Source organism: Apodemus sylvaticus, chromosome 5, assembly GCF_947179515.1.
Source record: "Apodemus sylvaticus chromosome 5, mApoSyl1.1, whole genome shotgun sequence".
Taxonomy (NCBI): Eukaryota; Metazoa; Chordata; class Mammalia; order Rodentia; family Muridae; genus Apodemus; species Apodemus sylvaticus.
In genome coordinates, this window is record NC_067476.1 from 149164536 (window position 1) to 149189626 (window position 25091).

General features: G+C 41.6%; 1 protein-coding gene across 1 annotated transcript; it reads right to left on the reverse strand.

Annotated features, from left to right (window-relative positions):
* Positions 1-2393: 2393 nt before the first annotated feature.
* Serinc3 (serine incorporator 3) lies at positions 2394-24782 on the reverse strand. The gene is made up of 10 exons (XM_052184208.1): positions 24643-24782; positions 20279-20440; positions 15915-16108; positions 13945-14024; positions 11624-11761; positions 10401-10570; positions 8717-8807; positions 7554-7734; positions 4130-4354; positions 2394-3258 (listed from the first exon to the last, which is right to left on the reverse strand). Exons 1-10 carry the CDS (start codon positions 24679-24681, stop codon positions 3120-3122), a joined length of 1419 nt encoding a protein of 472 aa, XP_052040168.1. The 5' UTR covers positions 24682-24782; the 3' UTR covers positions 2394-3119.
* Between the last annotated feature and the right edge of the window lie 309 nt (positions 24783-25091).

Genomic DNA, 25091 nt, shown 5'->3' on the forward strand with positions numbered 1-25091 from the left:
GCACCACCATCCCTGGCCTCCAAAGGGCTTTTTTAACAGTGCCTTTGGTTACAAAGATAACATCTTAGGCTGGGGGTGGTGGCTGCTAGTCCAGCGCAGTCTAGAGCAAGACCCTATTTCCAAACAAAGACTCACCTAGACCAGTGATTCTCAACCTCCCTGATACGAACCTTTAATACAGTTCCTCATGCTGTGGTGACCCCCAACCATAAAGTTATTTTCACTGATGCTTCCTAACTGTAATTTTGCAACTGTTATGAATGGTAATATAAATATCTCAGGAGACTCCAGTAAAAGGGTTGTTTAACAACATCCCACCCACCCCCTGCAAAGGGGCTGTGTGACCCACAGATCGAAATCCACTGACCTAGAAAGTAAACCAATTCAAGCTTGGCAACTAGCCTCTGCCATTGCCTTCGATGACTTCTGAGAACATGCCACCGACCTGAGTCAGGGTCCTCAATCTGCAGGTGAGTCTGTGATGAACTATCATGTGGACTCATCTGGAATGAGAGAACTCAAAACAATGTCCCGAAGTATGCCCACAGGCTTACTCAAAATGCCGGCATTCTTCACGTCTGTGGACAGCTCTGCACGTGATGTGTAATTCTCCAGAGACAGAAATCAATGACTGTTTCATGTAACAGCCAGACTTAGCCTATTCTTAGCCAAGCAACAGTGGAACTGCTCCCTGTTTTTAAGAGAACTTATTATTTCAAATTAATCTCAAAGGTATCATGATGGAAAAAAAAAAGCCTTTATTGAACTTTGTTGCATTATTTTAGTTTAGAACTCCATTTGTTTTGAATTATATAAGGCAAAGAATAGGAACTGTTTTAAAAATTTAGGACCTTTAGGTCTGACCATGGTTCCCCTACTGTTAAAAACAGGTATTTGTCTCACACAGTTAAGATTAAGTGCCAAAACTATCTGCTCCACAAATCCTTTGTAGTTTGATTTCCACACATGATCCTAAAGGACAGTGGGTCCAACAACCCCTGTCAAACAAACCCAGCTTCCCTAGCCTCCAAGCCTACTTAGCTGTCTATAGTATGACTATCTGTTTAACTCTCTATCCAACCCTGCCTCCATCCAACTCTGAACACTTCTGACCTTTTAAGTACATTTAGTCTTGTTTTAATCCATAGTGACATTGGTACTTACTGTCAAACATTCTTAGAACAGACATTCTGAGACAACTTTATCTTCAAATCTCTGGTACTAAGTACTGACTGGGGCCCAGGCAGAGTGCTCAAGGTCACAGGCACAGCATGCCCTTAGTAAGCATTAGACAGCCACTCCATAGCTAGAAAACAGCAGAGCTCAGTCAGACTCAGGAGGCCCGACTCCCAAACTATTACATCATTATGAAGAGACCACCTGCACCCTTTTGATATACAACCAGGGTCCCAAACAGAACCTATCTACACAGATTGAATCAAAAATCAGTTTCCCTATCCCTTAAACACTAATGTGGAAATTCTCTAAACTGTCAATTTTTCCCTTATATAATTTTTCCTTTATATCTCTATTTCAAATCTCAGAAGAATTGCCCTGATATCTGGTGTGAACCAAAGTTACAAATACTAAAAGCACTCTCTTATGAAAGTCACTGTGCTAGCCTCTATCCAGGGATCTCTTCTTATGAGTTTTCAGTAATAATTTACCAGGCTGGTCAGCTCCTTTTCCTTAGATGGAAGAATGTCTGTCTGTCTGTCTATCTGTCTGTCTGTCTGTCTTGTCTTCACCCTGACAGGGCCTAGTATAGAACCAATACTTGGCAAGTTTCTGTTGAAAAGTCTGTTTTATCATACTTCCCTTGCACACTGCTTTTCAGGAATATCTTTTTTGACACTGCCTAAACTATTTCTTACCTACTTTGGTCTTCCCCAGAGAAAATATTTAGGATAGTTTCTAAATGTACTTAAAACATTACTAGTCAAATCTTAAGTGTTAGAAGAGGAACATCAGTGGGGTGGTGGTGGTGGCGCATGCCTTTAATCCCAGCACTTGGGAGACAGAGGCAGGTGGATTTCTTGAGTTTGATGCCAGCCTGGTCTACAGAGTGAGTTCCAGGACAGCCAGGGCTACACAGAGAAACCCTGTCTTGAAAAACCAAAAAAAAAAAAAAAAAAAAGAAGAAGAAGAGGAACATCTTGCCTAAAATGTCAAATTGATGTGGGACTCTCCAAACAAGCAAACAATGACAAACAAACAAACAAACAAAACAAACAAATAAAAAACCCATTGCAGAAGAAGCTTTAAGAAAACTAGCTATGGTGGTACAGAACTGGATCTCAGTACTTGGAATCTGAGACAGGATGATCTGAGTTTCAAGCAAGTCTGGGTTATATGGAAAAGACCCTTTCTAAACAAACACACAAACAAACAAGAAACTAAATATCTACTTTAATTAAGTACTTTTATGTTGCAAATGTAATAAATTGACATGCCTTTGACTTTCACACACTCATGACAAGATCATTACATAACACTGCAATGTTTCTCAAGTGAGCTTTTCATTTTAATCAGGTCTACAAAGCATTTACTGGGATGACGTATCTGACAATGCCACAGACTTCTATCAAGCAGCATCAGTATAGTATAAAAAGTAAGTAAAGGAACTCAATAGCCTTCTCTTAGCCTCATGAGCAGCTGCATTTCTGGGGAAGGATCTACTTACATAATTCCTTGCCAAGAACCAGGACGCTATGTCTCTGAAGAAGGGAAATGTGAATTAATGCATTCCTTTTTGGTTTTTAAGGAGACTGTAATAGAAATATATTAAAGATAGCCTTAAATATCCAACAATCTTCCAACTTACAACTTAAACTGAAGTTGTAGGAATCTACAGGTCTTTATAAAGAATTCTCTTCACAGCACAGCTGTAGTTCGTGTTAAAACACAAAAATGTTCCCTTTGTGCTATAGCCTTACAAATAAACATGATATATATATATGTATATATATATATGAGAGCTCAGATTCTGCATCAAGCATTATTCAATCTTGCCTTTTGATATAAACCTGAATACAGCCAAATCTGCAAAGTGTTCACTTAATAGTATAGTTGATGAAACAGAAAGTGGATATGCATTTTCAGGAAAGGAGACTCTGAACTCAGCTGAAGTCCCGACCTGTGAGGACCACGGGAGCCACAAGAGTCCAGAGATAAAGGAGGAGGCACACCCAGCTGGAGCCCATTTTGATCCACACAGCCAGCCACTTGCTGGATACCTTCTGGAATTTGGCATCAGGGCTAAGAATACAAGAGAGTAAGGAGGGAGAAAGAGATTAGTATTGCAAAATTGCATCCCTTCCACTCCACCCACCCTGGCTAATACCAAGAAAGCCCACAGTGAGACTTAACTGGCACCATTACCCCCAGTACTGTTCTAGTACAGAGCTGAGAAGCTCCTTTCAGTTATTATGGTCAAAGGACTCTGACTCTCAAACAACACTTTCCCTCTTGCTAAGACCTAACTATTCTTTCAGCAATATTATTCAGTACCATCTGAATTACTCTAATTACTGGCAAAATGGAAATATAGACCCTGAAATGGTTCTTTCTTAGGACATTATTACTTTGACCAGAACACTTTACTATGGCCTCTCTAAAAGCACAGGAAAAAATTATCAAGATCACGTTGAATGGCTTTATATCATGATTTTCTCAAATAACTTGTCTAGAAAAGCCACCAAGCCAGGCGGTGGTGGGGCATGCCTTTAATCCCAGCACTTGGGAGGCAGAGGCAGGTGGATTTCTGAGTTCGAGGCCAGCATGGTCTACAGAGTGAGTTCCAGGACAGCCAGGGCTACACAGAGAAACCCTGTCTCAAAAAAACAAAACAAACAAACAAACAAAAAAAAAAACCAAAAAAGAGCCACCAATAATTGAACTGCAAAGAATTCCAACTGGGCTCTAGTTCAAGCAAAGCGTGTTGGCACATGCTTAGAATCCCAGAAGTAATGTTGCTATAGCAGATCTAGAACAATGGAAAAATGCGGAAGCTAGACTATTTCTAAGAAACCTGATCACAGACAGCAAAGGGTTCTGCAGTAAGGAGTTCATAGATGTCATGGGCATCCCAAGGGCTGAGTGCTCTTCTACCTCTGCCTACGCCTCCTACCTGTACCAGCTGGTTATGGTCATCATGATGTACAAGGAGGCACAGCAGAGCATCAAGTGGAAAAAGGAGTAGCTATACTGCACCCCCTCCTTCTCGTTGTCTACAGCCCGCCGAGGCTGTCCATCTTCTTCATCACCAGCTCCATTGGTGGTATCACCAAGGATAACACTGTCACTCCCAGAGAGGGTCAGCTTGTTTACTTGGCTGTTGCTCGAAGTACGGATACTGGAAAGTAATCCCAAGAAAAACACATCAAAAGAACTGTTTTAGATGAAATGATTCTTTTGCCCATATGTGTACTTATTTCTGAGCTGATCCAACTTTGGACACAGAAAGCCTGATGAAAGCTCTGCCCAGTGATTCCAGGACAGTTCTCTCAGTAGCTGCTGCTCCATGGCTCCCTTCCAGAAAGGTGCTGCCCAGTGTCCATTCTATTACTGCACAAGTGCCTCTGCTAGGTTCATCCTTACCACCTAGCTCTTCCCAGCTACCTTACTTACTATCTTTCACGTCTCTGTCTCAGTGCCATAGCCTCTTGAAATTCTTCCCTGATATCACCCTTTCTGGGCTGGGTGAGAAGCTTCCTCTCATCTCACAGCTCTCTAGGAGTCCTGCCCCAACACTTGCCAATCCTGACTTGCTAGCTCCAGTCATCCTGGATTGCCAGCACTGCAGATGCTCACTAGAAGAACAAGTTAATGAGTAAATAAAAATACAGAGAAAGGACAAAAACTACATGATCATTTCAACAGACAGAAAACACATGTGACAAAATTTAGTTCCCACCCCCTACATTAAACAAACAAACATTTACTTTACTTTATGTATGTGGATATACCATCACTCTCTCTTCAGACCTGAAGAGGGCATAAGATCCTATTACAGATGATAATGAGCCACCATGTGGTTGCTGGGAATTGAACTCAGGATGTCTGAAAGAGCCGTCAGTGCTCTTGACTGCTGAGCCTTCTCTCCAGCCCCAATTTGGTATTTTTTCAAGATGAAAATACTCAAAATAGGAATAGAGACTTTTCTTCAACTGACAGGACTAACATACATCATACTGAATGTCAAACTTTTTGTTTTGTTTTGGTTTTTCGAGACAGGTTTCACTGTGTAGCCCTGGCTGTCCTAAAACTCACTCTGTAGACCCTGCTGGCCTTGAACTCAGAAATCCACCTGCCTCTGCCTCCCAAGTGCTGGGATTAAGGGCGCCACTACCGCCCAGCTCTTAATGTCAAACTTAATGGTGAAAGATTAAAAACTGCCAAGGTCAATAACAAAAGATCCCACTTTTGAATTTGCTATTTAACACTGTACCAAAAGTTCTAGCTACAGAAATTAGACAAGAAAAAGAGATAGCCAGCAATTGATTTCAGCCTGGTCCTATATACAGAAGGCACCTATCTCTGTAGCTCAAGTTACACCATGGTGGAGCTAGAATGTCAATACACATAGGCTGATATAGTGGAATTAGGAATTCAATGGTGCACATAGACAAGATGACAAACATACACACATAAATAAACGTAAATGAAACCAAAGGAAAAACCAAGTTATTTTACAGATGATAAAACAAACAAGCTCAGAATAGTGACACATAGTTATAATCCTACCACTCAGGAGAAGAATTCAACGTAAGCCTAGGCTATGAGAGACTGTCTCCAAAACTTGGGCCAATAAGATAGCTCAACAGGTAAACATGCTTTCTGTGCAACTCTGACAAACTGAATTCAACTCCTGGAATGCAGAGTGGGCAAGAGAAAAGCAGTTCTTGAAAGTTGTCCTATGGCCGCTGTTATGCAGTGGGCACACACCTTGGAAGGTGAAGGACCAATTCTAACTAACCTATCGTCAGCGATACAGAAGTGTGGAGCTAGCCTGGACACAAACTCATCTAACAACAAAAAGCCCAAAAATAGCTAGCCAGCCTAACTGAGGGCACAGTTTGCTGATCTCTAGGCAATCTTTCTTTTTAAAAAATAAATAAATAAATAAATCAGGGCCAGCAAGATGGCTCAGAGGTAGAGATGCCTGCTGCTAAGCTGATGATCTCACATGATGGAAGGAGAGATGCATGTCCCACAAGCTGTCTATTAACCTTCATATGCACACCATGCTGCAACCACTGCTCCCACAATAAAGCATTCACACAAAATAAAATGGCTAAAAAAGTTAAGTTAAACCTATACATAAACTGGAAGGCTACTCAGATTAAAATGACAAATGTCTGAAATATTATACACCAAAATGTTACCTATGGTAAAAGGAGAATCAAAAGGAAAATATATTGGTCTCTCTTATTTTGCCAATTTATAGAAATACATTTATCTTGTCTTATTTTGAATATTTCTTATTTTTATATTAGTAACCCGATACAGTGTATTGTATGGAAAGATGAAAGGGCTGGAGAAGGGGCACAAATGAAACAAGCTGTATCTGTGGTGCTGGGCCCAGGACTACTACACTGACAGCTCTCACCTTAATAAAAATGAGGAAGGAAGATCTTGTGAAAAAATTTTCTACCAGTTACAGAGATCACACCCAGGGTTTACCACACACCCGACAAGCACTCTACACTCTGACTAACATTTTCTGCCCAAATCATTGTGTTTTATCCTAAAAGATAATTTTGAATATTCCTTTTCCAGCTCATCTACAATCAAATGAAGATTTTTCATCTTCTATGTAGACAGGTACCTCCATAAGACCAGAAGGACTATGAGATTTTTTTTTTTTTTAAAGATTTATTTTATGTATGTGAATACACTGTAGCTGTCAGACACACCAGAAGAGGGCATCAGATTGCCATTACAGATGGTTGTGAGCCGCCATGTGGTTACTGGAAATTGAACTCAGGACCTCTGGAAGAGCAAGTCAATGCTCTTAACCGCTGAGCCATCATGAGAGGATTTTCTTAACTTTAAGAAACATACACAGCTGAGTTGGCAAATATATGTAAAGGACTTTTCATTAAAAAGAACTATATTGAACCAGGTACGGTGGCACATGCCTTAATCCAGCACTGGTGAGGTAGAAGCAGGCAGATGTCTGTGAGTTCCAGGCCAGCCTGGTCTACAAAGAGAGTTCCAGGACAGCCAGGAACACAGAGAAACCTGGTCTTTAAAAAACAAAAACATACAAACAAAAAAACCCCTTTATTATTTTAATTCTTCACAATGGTTTAAAAAGCAACTTATTAGGGGGCTGGAAAGATGGTTAAGACTGCTCTTCCAGAGGTCCTGAGTTCAAATCCCAGTAACCACATGGTGGCTCACAACCATCTGTAATGCGATCTGATGCCCTCTTCTGGTATGTCTGAAGACAGCTACAGTGTACTCATATATAATAAATAAACCTTTAAAATAACATTATTTACTTTTCACGAGCATACTGTATTAAGCACCTCTTGCCTAGAACTTACCTAGAATATATAAGGCAGAAAACAAAGATAATCAGTCCCCAAATATCATCCAAATTCATAAAGTGTCCATTCTGTGGTGGTGGAGTGTAGGCAGGAGCGAGCGTAGTTGAGTTCGCTGGAGACACAGTTGGTGAAGTTAAGTGTGTGATGATGCTCATAAGGGAGGGGTTGCAGGACCGCTCTGAAATGTAATCATTTGTTATCATTAGTTACAGCTCACTATGTTCACACCAACAATCAATCAGAGGCGCTTGTCTACACAGCAGTTAGCTGTGTTTAAAACACAGGAAAGCTATACTTAGAAGACCCTAAACCTCAGCAGTCAATACTGCATTTATATCACAACCAATGATCTAGCTTTAGAAAAAAACCTATCTCTTTTATAAATGTCTATTCTGATGTCACTGTTTTGACAGTGTTTTTAGCTTGGCGCTCGGGCTTTCCAAACAGAATCTTATCCCTGTTTTATTTCAGTTGTTTAATACAATCATTATCATCTTGGAGGTCAAGGATCCTACAATAATCTGTACCTTTAAAAAAGAGTCTGTAGGGCTGGAGAGATGGCTCAGCAGTTAAGAGCACCAACTGCTCTTCCAGAGGTCCTGAGTTCAAATCCCAGGAACCACATGGTGACTCACAACCATCTGTAATGAGATCTGATGCCCTCTTCCGGTGTGTCTGAAAAGAGCAATTGTGTGCTCATATACTTAAATAAATAAATCTTTAAAAAACATAAACAAAAAAGATGAAAAAAATTTCTAAAAAAAAATTAAAAAAATAAAGAGTCTGTAGAATATTCTATTGAGAAGTAATTCCTTAATCCCAGCACTCAGGGGACAGAGAAAGGAGAATCTTTGTAAGAGACCAGCCTGTCTATATAACCAGTCTCAGGACAGCTAGGACTACAAAAAAGGGACCCAGTCAAGTCCTGGGGTAAGGTGGGAGGTGGCGCAGAAATTCTGTCAAAGGCCAAACAAGCTCACTCTTGCCTAATCCTCTTAACTGTGTGACCTAGTCTTGGTTAGAGCCTACACTGTGCTATGGGCTGGTGTGGGCTGACAGAACCACAGGAAAGGTTAATTGTACTGCTTGTGCACATCCACTCCAGCTGTAGTGTGCACACCTTCCAAGAGTAGTTTATCAAGAGTCAGCCATTCCCTTACCAGGTTCATTGGTCATGGCCGACCACGTGAGGTAAAGGGTGTACAGAGTGATGATGGAGGACTGCAGGAGGCCAGAGCGAGGCTGATGTTCCTGTGGAGTCAAAACAGAAACAAGGTCATATGGATGGCAAGGGATGACCTTTTGAAAGCCTGTATGCCTCCACAGGATGCAGTCAATTGTCAGAAACTGAAATCTTACTCTTCCTGACAGCTAAAAGATGAGTTTGAGTTACTGTACAAAATAGTAAGAAAGACAATGCACCTACTGATGGTCTGGAAAAGCATTTCACAATCCTGAAAACTTCTGTACATTATTACACAAAGGCTAGACTCTTACGTTTCTAGTCCTTTTTTGTTTTTTTTTTTGTTGTTTTTTTTTTTTGGTTTTGGTTTTCTTGAGACAAGATTTCTCTATGAAACTCTGGTTGTCCTGGATCTCAGAGATCTGCCTGCCTCTGACTCCCAAGCGCTGGGATTAAAGGCGTGCACCACCACTGCCTAGCTTTCTAGAAGCTATATTAAGAAAAATCTGCTCAACTCTATCACAAGATAGCTAAATGACCCACCACTTCTTGGAAACTCCAGTTTCTTTTTTATGTTTGTTTGTACTAATTCTTTTTTTCTGGATACTGTTGACCAAACTCAATCCTGCTTCAACTTCCAGCACTGCTGGGGTTGGAGATGTACCATGTCTAGCAAGTAATTAAATATGAATTTTATTTTGAGACAGGATCTCATGTAACCTAAGGCTGGCCATGAACTCACTAAACCAGCGATGATGATCTTGAACAACTGACCTTAACCTTCCACCTTCAGAATGCTATGATTACAGGTGTGCAGCACCTTGCCTAGTGCTGATCAAACTCGGGGCTTTGTGCAGGCTGAGAAAGCTCTCTATCAACTCACCAAGCTATATCCTATCCTAGCCCTTCATGTTCTTTTTAGAAAAATATATATTTAGTGTGTGCGTGTGTGAAAAATATATATATTTTGTGTGTGTGTGTGTGGTGGGAGACCTCAAGTATGGAGGTCAGGAGTTGATTCTCCTTCCACTATGGGGCTGCAGGTCAACTGGCAAGCACCCTTACTGGCTGAGGCATCTCAGATCCTTCCTCCTGATTTCTTGAGAAAGAGCTGCACTACAGTTTTCTAGATTAGCCTCCAATTCCTTATGGGATTATCACAGTTCACCCTTAAATGTACAGAGGGCAACATGCAGGAGTCAGTTCTCCGCATCAACCCTCTGGGTCCGAGGAATGTAACTCAGGATATTGAGCATCTTTACCCACTGAGGCATCTCACTAGCTCCAAGCTACCTCGTTTGTAATGATTAGTAAATGAATGTTATCACAATATAGGAACTCCCTTGGCATGGTGGCACATGCCAACAAGGAGGTCCTGAGGTTCAAGGCCTGGAGTGTATGGTGTACAAAGCCAGCTAGGGCTATAATGTGAGAGCAACTTAAAATATTAAAAAAAAAAATCGCCACTCAATAACACATACCTGCTTCTGCTTAATAAGCTATAATTACAAAGACTTAACCATGTTATGGAGAAATATTAAGTAGCTAACTACTGATATAAATTCACTGATTCACTAAGAACTGATAACCAGTGTTGTCCCTGTCTGGAATCTAAACTTAGCATTAGTTCTTTCCCAGGAGAAAGCAGAGAAGCTCCATACCTGAACTTTGGGGAGGATGGATACAATAGAAACTGCAACACAAAACATCAAGTTCAGGCTGATGAAGATCTTGTTTTCTGTGCAGCCGTCGGGTTTAGTGTAGAAGATGTAGAGCAGCGCGGCAAAGACAATCGAGAGGATGTAAAACAGGCTCGTAAAGGACAGCAAGGCTGGAAAAGGGGAGACAATGTGAGCAGAGCCCACCATCTCAATCATGGAGAAAGATCAACTGTCTTCCATGCTGGACAACTTTAAGACACTTAATTCATTCCTATGGTGAGCAATAAGCCACAGTAAACTTTGAAATGCCCCAAGGTTAAAGTTTCAAACTGTTTTGAAACCTTTGAAACTAGGTAAAAATGTGTATGTAAGCTTTTTCGAGATGATTTCCAGTCTTTCAATAGCACAGGTCAGGGTCAGGCATAATGTGTGGGTCCCTGTAATCCTAGTATTTTGGAAGCTAAAGCAGAAGGATCACAAGTTCAAGGCTAGCCTAAACTACATAGAGCTCATCTCAAACAAGGCTGATAGTAACTATATGCCAGAGACATGTCTGGGGAACAAACAGGCCCTTTGTGAGACAATTTCATTCTGTAGCCACTGGCTACTCTAACCTGGCTCCTTTCACAAATAATGAGATGACTTCCCTCGTCTGAGAAAACAGTTCATTCATCTGCTACTTTCAAATAATCTACAGAAATACTCCTTTCCACTCACACGGATAATCAATTAGCTGTATAACTCTGAAAGTTCTTCCTTAGCATCTCAACAGAAGTAGTTACATTCTAAACAGAGAGGATACAGCTGATTGAAGCATGCTCACCTTCCAGTGATGCATACAATTCACAACAGGCATAACTAACAAAACCCAGCTTTATAAAAGGCAGCCACAGGAGCTGGAGAAAAGGTTCGTTGGTTAGGAACACTTCCGGCATTAAAGTTGTAAAGTTAAAAAAAAAAAAAAAAGAAAGAAAGAAAAACACCACTTCTGGCTGCTCTTTCAGAGGTCATGGGTTTCAGTTCCTGTGGAATCTGATGCCCTCTTCTAGCTCCCATAGGAGCTGCATGCATAGAATGCACAGACATAAATGCAGGTAAAACACCCACAGACATTTAAAAAATTAGAAATCTCACATTGGGAGTTTATATACTAAACCCCGGGAATGCTATTCTACATCCTCCTTGTGGTAGCAGTGTGATACACTGAAGGGAGTAGTACCTACCAGCATACCAGAGCCTTGGGTTTCCCTCCTCCATTCGATTTACCCATAATTCATTCCAAGAGTGAGCCAGGTCTACCAAGAGCACCAGCTGGATCACAATGAAGAAAGTCGCCCCCAACATTCCAGCACCAAACCAGACTGTAAACAAAGAGAAGTTATGTCTCAGGATAATAATAGCATTTCATGGGCTGGAAAGATGGCTCAGCAGTTTAAGAGCACTGACTGCTCTTCCAAAGGTCCTGAGTTCAAATCCCAGCACCCACATGGTGGCTCACAACCATCCGTAATGAGATCTGATGCCCTCCTCTGGGGTGTCTGAAGACAGGTACAGTGTACTTACATATAATAAATCTTTAAAAGAATAACATTTCACAATTCCCAGCACTCACATGGCAGCTCAGGACTGTGTAACTCTAAGGTCTCATTCACACATTCATACATACACACAGGCAAGACACCAACGCATATAAAATAAAAATAAATAAAAAGAACAATGAAGTAAAGAATAACATCTCAGAGTGACTACCAAACTTTATGAGCACTCATCAACAGGGTAAGATTCCATCTCCAGCAGTACACCATGATTGTTATCATTTCAGATTAACAGGTATTTGAGGAATGTCATACTGGATTTCATGCCTTTAAATTTCTCTCTCTCTCTCTCTCTCTCTCTCTGTGTGTGTGTGTGTGTGTGTGTGTGTGTGTGTGTGTGTGTGTGTGTGCGCGCGCGCGCGCGTGAGCACAGACATCAGAGAACAGTTTCTGTGATTCAGTTTCCTCCTTACATAGCTAATGTTAGATAACAGAGGTCAAGCTCAGGCTGGACATCAAGTTTCATGGCAATTACCTTTCAGCCTCAGAGACCTTTGAAAACTTTAGTTTGTACAAAAAGAAGCCTAGTGAAATGATCTACAAAAGGTACTTACCCATGACCATACATTAGCCAATTATAAAGAATATAAAATAAAATTTATAAAGAGTATAAAAATCCTTTAAGAATGGGCAGACCAAGAATAGGCTTATGCCTCCAAAATGTCTCTTGATGCTCAAACTCACGAAAAACATTGTTTTTTGCATTTTGTTTTGTCCTTTTAAAAAATGTATTTATTTAATATAAGAGTACTCTCTGCATATACACCCACATGCCAGAAGAGCCCCTTATAGATGGCTGGGAGCCACCATGTGGTTGCTGGGAATTGAACTCATGACCTCTAGAAGAACAGTTAGTACTCTTAAGAACTAAACCATCTCTCCAGCCCCCGTATATTATTTTTAAAGACAATTACCTCAGTGTCACATGTCAATTAACTTATATTTCTTCTAATTGTTTTAGTTTTGTTTAAGTCTGCACAAATGAAATTATTTTCAGCTAATATATCTGAACCATGGCCAGGATCATGGCCAGTCTGAATGTGTTGTCAAGACAGATGTGGCTGGGCTGGAGAGATGGCTCAGCGGTTAAGAGCACTGACTGCTCTCCCAAGGGTGCTGAGTTCAAATCCCAGCAACCACATGGTGGCTCACAACCATCCATAATGAGATCTGATGCCATCTTCTGGGGTGTCTGAAGACAGCTACAGTGTACTTACATATAATAAATAAATAAATCTTTTTTTAAAAAAAAAATAGGTGTGGCTATTGGGGGTGAAATCGGGGTCTCCAGGCACACACACAGTTAGGACAAGATGCTGTTACTTAGTCACTTCAAAAGGCTCTCACATTCCAAATAACTCCACAACTTTTCCTTTATTTTTAGTGTGTGTGTGTGTGTGCGTGCGCGCATGCACACATAAACCACATGGGAGATTGTCAGATGTCACCTGTTGCCATGTTACAGAAGGCAGCATGAGAATGTTAGGTTCTCATATTGACAAGTTCTCTGATGAACTTTTTCTTACCAAATGAGAAGATAAACTGTTAAATAGTAATTACCATATAGCTCTAGAAAACCTGAGAAGTGGACTGACTACCTATTGTTTTAATTCACCATTGTCTTAATATGTAGTTATACAATTGGACACCACGTCTTTTTTTTTTTTTTTTAAGATTTATTTATTTATTATATGTAAGTACACTGTAGCTGTCTTCAGACACACCAGAAGAGGGCATCAGATCTCATTACAGATGGTTGTGAGCCACCATGTGGTTGCTGGGATTTGAACTCAGGACCTTAGGAAGAACAGTCAGTGTTCTTAACCGCTGAGCCATCTCACCAGCCCGGACACCACGTCTTAAAGGCCAGTCCTAGAAATCACTAATAGAAATGCAGCTCTTAGTTACCACAGAGCTGTACATATTAACCCCTCAGCAGTAAGTCATACCTTCAGTGAAACGGCCCCCAGGGATATAGAAAGATCCAACCATGATACCAATAATGGCAGCGATTTTGAAGAACCAAAACCTATTAAAATATAAAAATTCACTTATGAAACTCGAATTTTCATTCTTACTGAGAAAAATACATTTCTGATTATAAAATAAAGCCTAACTAGCATTTGCAACATATATATCTAGGCTTGTTTCTTCATTTGGCCCTAGTCTACTTCACTCAGTATTACACACAAAATACATTACACCAGGCCTGTGACACATGCCTGTAATCCCAGTCACTCAAGAGGCTGAAGGATGAAGATACCAAATTCCATGACAGCATGGGCTACAGAATAAATCAAAACCTTGTTTCAGTAAAGCAGATAAAAAAAAAAAAAAAGAAAAAGAAAGAAAGAAAGAAAGAAAAAAGAAAAAAGGCTGAGTTTGGAGTTAAGCAGTAGGATGGTTACCCCGAACATGCAAGGCCTTAGGTTCAATCTCACCTAGGCCACACACACACCTAGTATTATAGGCAAGTTATACTGGTCCAGCAGAAAGAAAGAGGAGACTCATAACCCTTCAGATGAGCTTCATTAGCGTTACAACATCATAGCCATAGGTTGCCATAAGAGACAACAATTATGGATAGCAAGACAGAGGTCCTAAACGGGAAAAGCCATCAGTTCCCCCAGAAGATAAAGAGTTACAGCATTATATGAAGGGACCCCGATGGAAAAGGTCCTGAAAGAAGATAGGTTATTGGGGAATTTGGAGCGGTTTCTTCAATCCCCAGTCTCTGTGTGACTTAGTATATAGGCTAGTAGTCACAAGGCAAGTAAAAATAATCTGATAGTTCAAGGATGGGTGGCTTGCTAGTAGCTACAAGTGAGAGGCAGAGCTGGGAGTGTGAGAAAAGTTGGATGATTTCTGGGAGAGAATAATTAGCATGCAAGATAAGTCATTCACATGTATGAATAAATTTTAGAGTTTTTCTAGTTTTAGTACATAAAGGTAATACTTTTTCTAGAATTACAAGTTCTAACAGTTCTACATGAAGAGTCATTCATTAACTATTATGTTTATGGGAGAAATTATCCCCCAATGCTACATTTACAATATAGGACACAAATACCTTGAGCTGGCTATGGTGGTATATACCTGTGACCCTACCAGGGAGGTGGAGGTATGAGGATCAGGACTTCAAGGCCAACCTGAGCAGATTTGGTCCTGACTCAAAAAACCAAACCAACCAATTAGTCAATGTGGCTTGCATGCCAGAACATGAAGTATTAAGCTTAGAGAACAGAGCACACATGAACTTAAATCCCATCTTCAACCTTTCCCAGCTAAGAGATCCTAGGCAAAATACTTCTCTGAATTTCATTTACAACATTTATAAAAAAACGCAGTACTTGTTGGGTGATGGTGACACACACCTTTAAACCCAGCACTAGGGAAGAGGCAGGGGATCCCTGAGTTCAAGGCCACTCTAGTCTGTAGTGAGTTCCAGTCAAAGTTACACAGAGAAACCCTATCTCAAAAAACCAAGTAAATAAAAATAACAAACTAATAAAGTATTTAACAAAGCTCCATTAGCTTCCAGCTGAGAAGTACATGTGAAAGAGGAACTATGGTCAGAAGGGAAACCAAGAAAATAGAAGCCAGAAGCCCATATAGTTTTTTCCTTTTTTTAAAAAAAACTGTTTATATGTTTGCTGCATGTGTACTCATGTCTCAAGTACATGCTTATCTATGAATGATGAAAGCATGCAATGTCTAAGTACCGTCCATGTTTGAACTATTTTACAAGATACTTTAAAATAAAAGTCTAGAAAACTAAAAGAAAGCTCTCAAACATTATGACAATAAGCAATTGTTCATGTGTACATCTGACCATTGATTAAGTATTCCATTGTTTCCATTCCAAAGGCACATTAACTGCTGAGAGAGAAGAACCATACACACTGGAAGGCAGTCTTACCCATTGTGCACTGCTGCTCTGGGATCTTTACTTGTTTTAACTTTTAACATGAGCAAAAAGAAGGCAAAGAAAAAGATGGCCACAGCAAAGTTGATCCGATACACAGCTTTAAAACCGACCAGCACGTCACAATCTTTCTCTGCCTTTGTATCAGCCATCTTGATTTGAAATCCTCCTTCACAGAATCCAGGAATCTGAGAGGGCAAGGAATTTCAACGCATGAGAATATGAGAATAAAAAAAAAAAAAGCTACCTTACTATGAAGCAGGGAAATGTTAAATAAATAAGAACTCCTTAGCAATTTCAAGATTATGAGATTTCTCTCCTTTACTTCCAATTGACTACAATCTCATTACCTAAGAACGAACACAGATCATATTTAAAAATTAAAAGCTGAGATGGAGAGACTGCTTAGCAACAAAGAGCACTTTGTACTTCTGCAGAGGACCAAGATTCAGTTCCTAACACCCACATGGCTGTTCACAATTGTCCATCTGTAAACTCCAGTTCCAAGGGAGCCAATGTTTTCTTTTTACCTCCAAAGGCACTAAAGCACACACATTGTGCACATACATACATGCTGCCAAAAAATAAGTGGGAGACTGAAGTAAAATAACCACAACTGGGATTACATGGTGAGTTTAAGACTAGTTTGGGTCATTTAGTGAGCCCCTTTCTGAACAAGGTTAGCTTGGTGGCAGGACTCAGGATGAAGCTATGGGTTCAGTCCTCAATTAACCATTTTCCTGAAGTTATCTCCTCCCCACCCCACCCCCCACACACAAAATTATTCAGCTACAACAAACTCCTTCCAAAGTAAAGTACTAATGTAGCTTAAAGCTTACACCAACAAGGAAAAGAGTAATTCTAAATTCAGTTGCTGTGGATGGCCCTGGTGTCTTGTATTTTGATGTTAATTGTGCTTTCCCAGGAGGGGCAGTCTGGAATGAGGAATGAGTTGCCTTACCCAGGTGGCTTCTTGTTAACCATCCCCTAAAGAATAAAAGAATCTGCATGCTGACCTCCAGTTGAACCAGCACCATTTGTTGAAAAGGCTATCTTTTTTCCATTGGATGTTTTCAGCCTCTTTGTCGAGGATCAAGTGGCCATAGGTGTGTGGGTTCATTTCTGGATCTTCAATCCTGTTCCATTGATCCTCCTGTCTGTCACTGTACCAATACCATGCAGTTTTTAACACTATTGCTCTGTAGTATTGCTTGAGGTCAGGGATACTGATTCCCCCAGATTTTCTTTTGTTGCTGAGAATAGTTTTAGCTATCCTGGGTTTTTTGTTGTTCCAGATGAATTTGATAATTGCTCTTTCTAACTCTGTGAAGAATTGAGTTGGGATTTTGATGGGTATTGCATTGAATCTGTATAGTGCTTTAGGCAAAATGGCCATTTTAACTATATTGATTCTACCGATCCATGAGCATGGGAGGTTTTCCCATTTTTTGAGGTCTTCTTCCATTTCCTTCTTCAGAGTCTTGAAGTTCTTGTCATACAGATCTTTCACATGTTTGGTAAGAGTCACCCCAAGATACTTTATACTGTTTGAGGCTATTGTGAAGGGGGTCATTTCCCTAATTTCTTTCTCAGCCTGCTTATCCTTTGAGTATAGGAAGGCCACTGATTTGCTTGAGTTGATTTTATAACCTGCCACTTTGCTGAAGTTGTTTATCAGCTGTAGGAGCTCTCTAGTGGAGTTCTTTGGGTCACTTAGGTAGACGATCATGTCGTCTGCAAATAATGATAGTTTGACTTCTTCCTTTCCAATTTGTATCCCTTTGACCTCCTTATGTTGTCGAATTGCCCGAGCTAGTACCTCAAGTACAATATTGAAAAGATAAGGAGAAAGGGGGCAGCCTTGTCTGGTCCCTGATTTCAGTGGGATTGCTTCAAGTTTCTCTCCATTTAGTTTGATGCTGGCTACCGGTTTGCTGTATATTGCTTTTACTATGTTTAGGTATGGGCCTTGAATTCCTGTTCTCTCCAAGACTTTAAGCATGAAGGGATGCTGAATTTTGTCAAATGCTTTTTCAGCATCCAATGAAATGACCATGTGGTAGGTCAGCATGCAGAAGAATGCGAATTGATCCATCCTTGTCTCCTTGTACTAAGCTCAACTCCAAATGGATCAAGGACCTCCACATAAAGCCAGACACTCTGAAGCTAATAGAAAAGAAACTGGGGAAGACCCTTGAGGACATCGGTACAGGGAGAAAGTTTCTGAACAGAACACCAATAGCGTATGCTCTAAGAGCAAGAATTGACAAATGGGACCTCATAAGGTTACAGAGTTTCTGTAAGGCAAAGGACACCATCAAGAGGACAGATCGGCAACCAACAAATTGGGAAAAGATCTTCACCAATCCTACATCAGATAGAGGGCTAATATCCAATATATATAAAGAACTCAAGAAGTTAGACTCCAGAAAACCAAACAACCCTATTAAAAAATGGGGTACAGAGTTAAACAAAGAATTCTCACCTGAAGAACTTCGGATGGCGGAGAAGCATCTTAAAAAATGCTCAACTTCATTAGTCATTAGGGAAATGCAAATCAAAACAACCCTAAGATTTCATCTTACACCAGTCAGAATGGCTAAGATTAAAAATTCAGGAGACAGCAGGTGTTGGAGAGGGTGTGGAGAAAGAGGAACACTCCTCCACTGCTGGTGGGGTTGCAAATTGGTACAACCACTCTGGAAATCAGTCTGGCGGTTCCTCCGAAAACTGGGCACCTCACTTCCAGAAGATCCTGCTATACCACTCCTGGGCATATACCCAGAAGACTCCCCACCATGTAATAAGGATACATGTTCTACTATGTTCATAGCAGCCCTATTTATAATTGCCAGATGTTGGAAAGAACCCAGGTATCCCTCAACAGAAGAGTGGATGCAAAAAATGTGGTATATCTACACAATGGAGTACTATTCAGCCATTAGAAACAACGAATTCATGAAATTCTTAGGCAAATGGATGGAGCTAGAGAATATCATACTCAGTGAGGTAACCCAGACTCAAAAGGTGAATCATGGTATGCACTCACTAATAAGTGGATATTAACCTAGAAAATGGAATACCCAAAACATAATCCACACATCAAATGAGGTACAAGAAGAAAGGAGGAGTGGCCCCTGGTTCTGGAAAGACTCAGTGAAACAGTATTCAGCAAAACCAGAACGGGGAAGTGGGAAGGGGCGGGTGGGAGGACAGGGGAAGAGAAGGGGGCTTACGGGACTTTCGGGGAGTGGGGGGACTAGAAAAGGGGAAATCATTTGAAATGTAAATGAATTATATCGAATAAAAAAAATTAAAAAAAAAAAAAAACAAATCCAAAAAACCAAAAAAAAAAAAAAAAAAAAAAAAAGAATAAAAGAATCAATACTGGGCCAGTAGGAAGGTCTTCCGGTTGGAAAGAAGAAAAGAGGAAGAGGAGAGAGTTAGGGGCCTTTTAGATGGGAATAGCAAGAGGGCAAGCTATAGCCACCAGTGTCTCCCAGCTTATATGCTGGGATGTGCACCACAAAGGCCATGGGGGACTTGAAGCATGGGGCCGGCATGATAGCGACACCAGTGGGAACTTAGCAAGCTCGGTGGAGAGATTTTGGAGCTCTGCATCAGAGTCTGCAGAGATGAGAACCCGCTGAAGCCAAGTGGCCGTTGGTGCCCGGGGGTGCGGCAGGCCAGGCTACCAGGGCAGAGAGTTTCCGGGAACTTGCCATTCATTTTAATATTTCTGCAACATTCTGTTTTTCTCTGGATTGTTAGAGCCCAACCATGCTTATTCTGATTTCTATGTCTGCAAGAAGACTAACACCTCAAAGTTTGTGTCATGACCACAAACAACAATAATTTAAACGAATATGTACCGGCAATCTCAGTACTTGAGAGATAAAGGGCAGGAAAATCAAGAGTTCAAAGTGAGCCTAAAGTACACAGTAAGTTTAAGGCCAATCTAGGCTACAAGAAACTTTAACTCATGACAATAATTATAACAACGTTAAATGCCTCAATTACGACTGAAGAGATGGCTCAGTGGTTAGGAGTACTTGGTTTCTCTGGCAGAAGACTGGGGTTTCAATGCCAGCACTCATATGGTAGGCTCACAACTATCCATAACTCCAGTTCCAGGGGACACAACACCCTCTTTCTGTCCTCTGCAGGTACCATGACACATCTGATCCTCATTCATGTATGTAGACACAACATTCATACACAGAAAATAAAATTTATAAAAAACTATTTTAAATGATCTTGATTAAGTATAAGAGTGAAAATTACAATTATAAGTATTATAAAATATAAAAAGTAATTAAAAAATAACCACATGGTAAGACACTATAACTTTCATTTACCTTCTTCAGCTGAGTTTGTATGCCTTCTGTCATCATGATGCAAGACACAATAGTGCCAAGGATGAGAATGAAAGCGTAGATGAGCCGAGTTACAGTGGAATTCTTACTGACTGGACAGCAACTGCACAGCAGACATGATGCACCACTACAGAGGCATGGAACCTGTAAGAGCAACACTGGACCGTAAGAGCTCTTAGGAGGCAAACTGGGGTATAGAGGTTTTAACAGAATCCCATTTAATGTGGCACGTGCCTGTTATCACTTAGAAGGCAGAGGCAGAAGGACCATGAGTTCTAGGTTAGTGCACACATGTGCTCTCAGCATTTAAGAAGGCTATGGAAGAGTATCACAAGTTTGAAGACAGCTGGGACTACATAAGAAGTGTGTCTCACAATACAAAACAATTTAAGACAAAGTAAAAATGCAGAGGCTTTAGGACCAATATTATTTCCACCTCTTTAGCAAAAATGTATTTAACCCTAGTTTTCTTTCTGTAAAATGGACTCATTAATAAAATATCCCTCCTTTAGACTTTACTTCAACAAATGAACACACCACACAGTGCCTGAAACATGAAGAGCTTCCAAAATATATTCACAGAGACCATCCTTTGTGTGAAAACAATATAAGAAAAATACCAACAACTCTACTTTGTTTACTGTCCGCTACCCAAGTGCTGTTTCATCATAAGGCAACACTGCTACAGTCAGGTGTGCAGGCCCGGGCCTTTAATTTTAGCACTTGTGAGGGGAAAATAGGCAGATTTAGACAAATTTGATGCCAGTGTGGTCTACATAGTAAGTTTCAGACCAACTGAGGCTGCATGGTGAGACCACCCCAACATCGCCCCGCCCCCAAACAAGACACCAGCCACACTTGTTTGGGACTACCCAACTTGCATTGTTACTTGAGATCGTATCATCAAATCACAGTACAAGAAGGAGTTAATACAGATTTAACAGTGGATGACTAGAGCTAGAGAGCTTGTTTAGCAGTTAAGTACAGTTATTTCTCTTGAACAAGAGGACTGGAGTTCAGTTCCCAGTACCCCACATGGTAGCTCACAACCAGCCTTAACTCTAGTTCCAGGGAGCCAACCTTCTCTTCTGCCCTCTGTGGGCAAAACACTCTACACATGAAACAATCTAAAACATTTAAATACAAAAAAAAGAGGATGACTCTAGCCTTATGCCATGGTCTCAACAATCATTTTTACAGCTTTGACAGATATATCAATCAGGCTATCTGTATTAGAGCAAGCTGATTAACTTTAAAAGTTCTCTGAGATGTAAAATGAGCCTAATGTCACCTATCATCTGAACAAGGTCACTGTGAGGAATGACATGCATGTCCAGAATATAAAGTAACCAGCACAATCCCTGGCCTACAAAAGCCTCATATATTTCAGTAAGCACATCCAGCAGGAAGAGTGAATCTAATAAGCTCTCTATTGTCCACTTCTGTCTTTGGTGGATTATTTGCATCCTGGGCATTATTGGCCTGCCAAGCCCAAATCTACAAGCCAAAGAAAGACTACCAGTAAACCAAAAGAGCAGAGGCACACAGTCTAATCAACTGCAGAAGGTAACAACCCTGAGCCACCAGGTCTGATCTGTAGCTTCCACCCATTGCCATTGCTTATACAGATCTGTGGTACTTTGCTTTAAAGTACTAGCAAACCAATTGTAATGGTTTCTATATGCTTGGCCCAGGGAGTGGCACTATTAGGAGGTATAGCCCTGTTGGAGAGGGTGTGTCACTGTGGGCGTGGGCTTTAGACCTTCTTCCTCGCTGTCTAGAAGCTCGGCTTTTTCTGTTAGCCTTTGGGGTTTTTTTGTTTGTTTGTTTGTTTTTTCGAGACAGGGTTTCTCTGTGTAGCCCTGGCTGTCCGGGAACTCACTCTGTAGACCAGGCTGGCCTCAAACTCAGAAATCTACCTGCCTCTGCCTCCCAAGTGCTGGGATTAAAGGCGTGCGTCACCACTGTCAGGCTTCTGTCGGCCTTTGGATGAAGATGTAAAACTCTAAGCTCCGTCTGCACTATGCCTGCCTGGGCACTGCCATTTTCCTGCCTTGATAATGGACTGAACCTCTGAACCTGTAAGCCAGACCAGATTAAATGTTGTCCTTATAAAAGTTGCCTTGGTTATGGTGTCTGTTCACAGCAGTAAAACCCAAGCCAATATACCTATTTATTTCTCTGTGTCATAAATACCTTTTAGAGGAGGCTGTACTTTACACCTTTCATGGTAAGAGATCAGTTAACTATTGTGCAATCTACCTGTTACTGTATTCTCTATCTTTTCTCTATTTCATAAGTGAAGAACTCAATTTTTTCTGTTGCTCAGGCCAAAAACCTAGCCTCAAAGTCTCCCTTATCTGACTTAAAAGAAGCAACTGCTAGAAAATACGGCCACAAATTCCCATTTAAAGGGATGTTTTAAAGGCAGAGGAGAACTATTTCTCACGCAAATGTAAAACAAACACCATATATCTATCCCACTTAAGTTTTCAAAACACAAAAATCCTTGTCCTCATGCTAAAATCTCCCTTTTGCCTAGTTCTCTTTCGCTCCTAAGTCAGACAAACAAGCAGCAAGACCTAATCACCTGTCTGAGTTACTCATCACCAAGAGTTCAGTCTTACACAGATAGACTCTTTTCAGGAAAAAAAGAAAGCCAGGAAAGTGGCATATTTCTGTAACCGCTGCACTCCTGAGGCTGAAGGATCTGCAGTTCCAGACAGCCTGAGCTAACAGAGTGAAATGCTGTCCCCCAAATAATAGTAATTTGAAGCATTTTACTAAGACATGCCAGCAGTGGGGACTCACACCTGCAGTCCCAGCACTAGACTGAGGTAGGACTGCTCCAAGTTCAAGGCCAACCTGGGCTGCAAAGTGAAAGCCTATTTCAAACAAAGGCGGAACTTCTTTGTCAGGAGTGGACCACTCCTACAATCCCAGCACCCTGGAGGCCCCATCAGAAGGATTGTGAATGAAATGTCAGCGTGGATACTCAGGGAGATCTGGCGACCCATCTCAATAAAGCAAAAATTAAACAAACACAAAAGTCCTTTGAAATCTTTAATCCAGACTGGACTGGAGGTATAGCTGGAGGAACTCTCTGAGATGAGAGTTGCATAAACAAGATTCTGGGATCAATCTTAAACACCCAAAACGACCAAAGACATTACTTAAAAAATAAAAGCATACCATGGGTAGCTACATGATTTGGTTGAGATCTTGCCCCTCTTTTTTTGGTGAGGGATGGGAGATGGGGTGGGTACACGCAATTGGAGACTAAACCCCACAGTCTCTAAAAGACCTACCCATAAACTATAATTTGCACCTCCCTGTTTTGAGACAGGGTCTCCTGAGTGCTGAGATAACAAATGATCTGCTATGCCTGGCCCTCCACAGCCTTTAATTTCGTGCTCTTCTCTGATTTCATTCCACTCTGGTATACTAATCTCCTATTGGGTAAAAACTGAATTAAAATATGCAAGAAGTTTTTAGATATGAACACCTGGATAGGATATTTTCAAATTGTGGTTTTAAACCAGGGGAAAAATGAACAAGATATCTGCGATATTACCTCCGCCCTGAGACATGCCATTGACATGAGTAGAGACTGAATCCTTGGTTCATTACATCAGTTCGGGAAGGAGAAAACAATTAGGCATTCGTTCAAGCTACCAAGTCCCTCTGCAGCAGATTTGTTAGATTATTCCGTAGGTTAAAGAGATTCTAAATTAACTTCTAAAAATGTTTTACTGTTGATAAAAAATGAGCTGACTAATTTTTTCACTTTATCGTCACCACACTTCTGGAGGAGAGGAATGCTAGGGTGTTTAAGCTGCGGGGCTTCTAATTAAACGAACGCCTACAGTCAGTCAGTCCCTTTTGCACGCGATCTGCAGCGGTGCTGATTTAAAATCCCCGTTCTCAAACCCACTCTGTAGCGCTGGCATATGCCGAACTATGAAGAAGAATGACTCCAGTGACCCTAAATTTCAGGACGCCACCTTCTACCCACTCCTTGAGCCGAGCCCCCAGCCTAGGAATCACGGCGTCGCCCAGCCGCGGGAACCCAGGGTCCCGAAGGCTCGCGGGGGCGGGGCGTCGAAATTGTAAACAATGGCGGCCCGGCCTCCCGCGACCCTCCGCCCACACCAAGAGCCAGCCAAGCTGCCGCACCCGGCCTCGGGACATCGGCTTCCGGGCCTGGAACTCCGCAAGGCCCGCGCAGCCCCGGGCCTGCCCGCTCCTCTCTGCTAGCCTCAGAGAATGTAGGATCTGCCTTAGGCGGCCTGACAACCATTTCCCGTGCGCCTAAGGCCCGGGACGACCGTGGCCTCGGGACTCACCCAGCTGGCGAGGGAGAAGACGCCGAGGACGGCCCCCATGGTGACGCTGGGGCCGAGATCCACCGCTCGGAGCGGATCCCTGCGCGGTGGCTAACTGCCGTCTGAGGCGTCGCCTCAGAAACGCGACGAATTCTCAAGCCGGAAACAGGGCCGGCCCTTCGCTGGACGCCCAGCTTACGTCATCGAGTGGCCCCGCCCACGACCCACAGAGGGAAGGAGGTGGAGCCGAGCGCTAGAGGGGAAGGCGAGCTATGGCTGCTGGGGTTGCAGAGGCCACAGAAGGTTCATGGCATACAACTCTGGGCTCGCTTAGGGTGCTGGTGATCTGAGGAGACACAAAGGTGCAGAAAGACATAGCATGTCCCCTGCGAACTGCAGAAGCAACATCTGTATTAAGTAAAAATCTACAGACTGTTAAGTTGTGGCTGGGCAGTACTTTGTGATTCTGG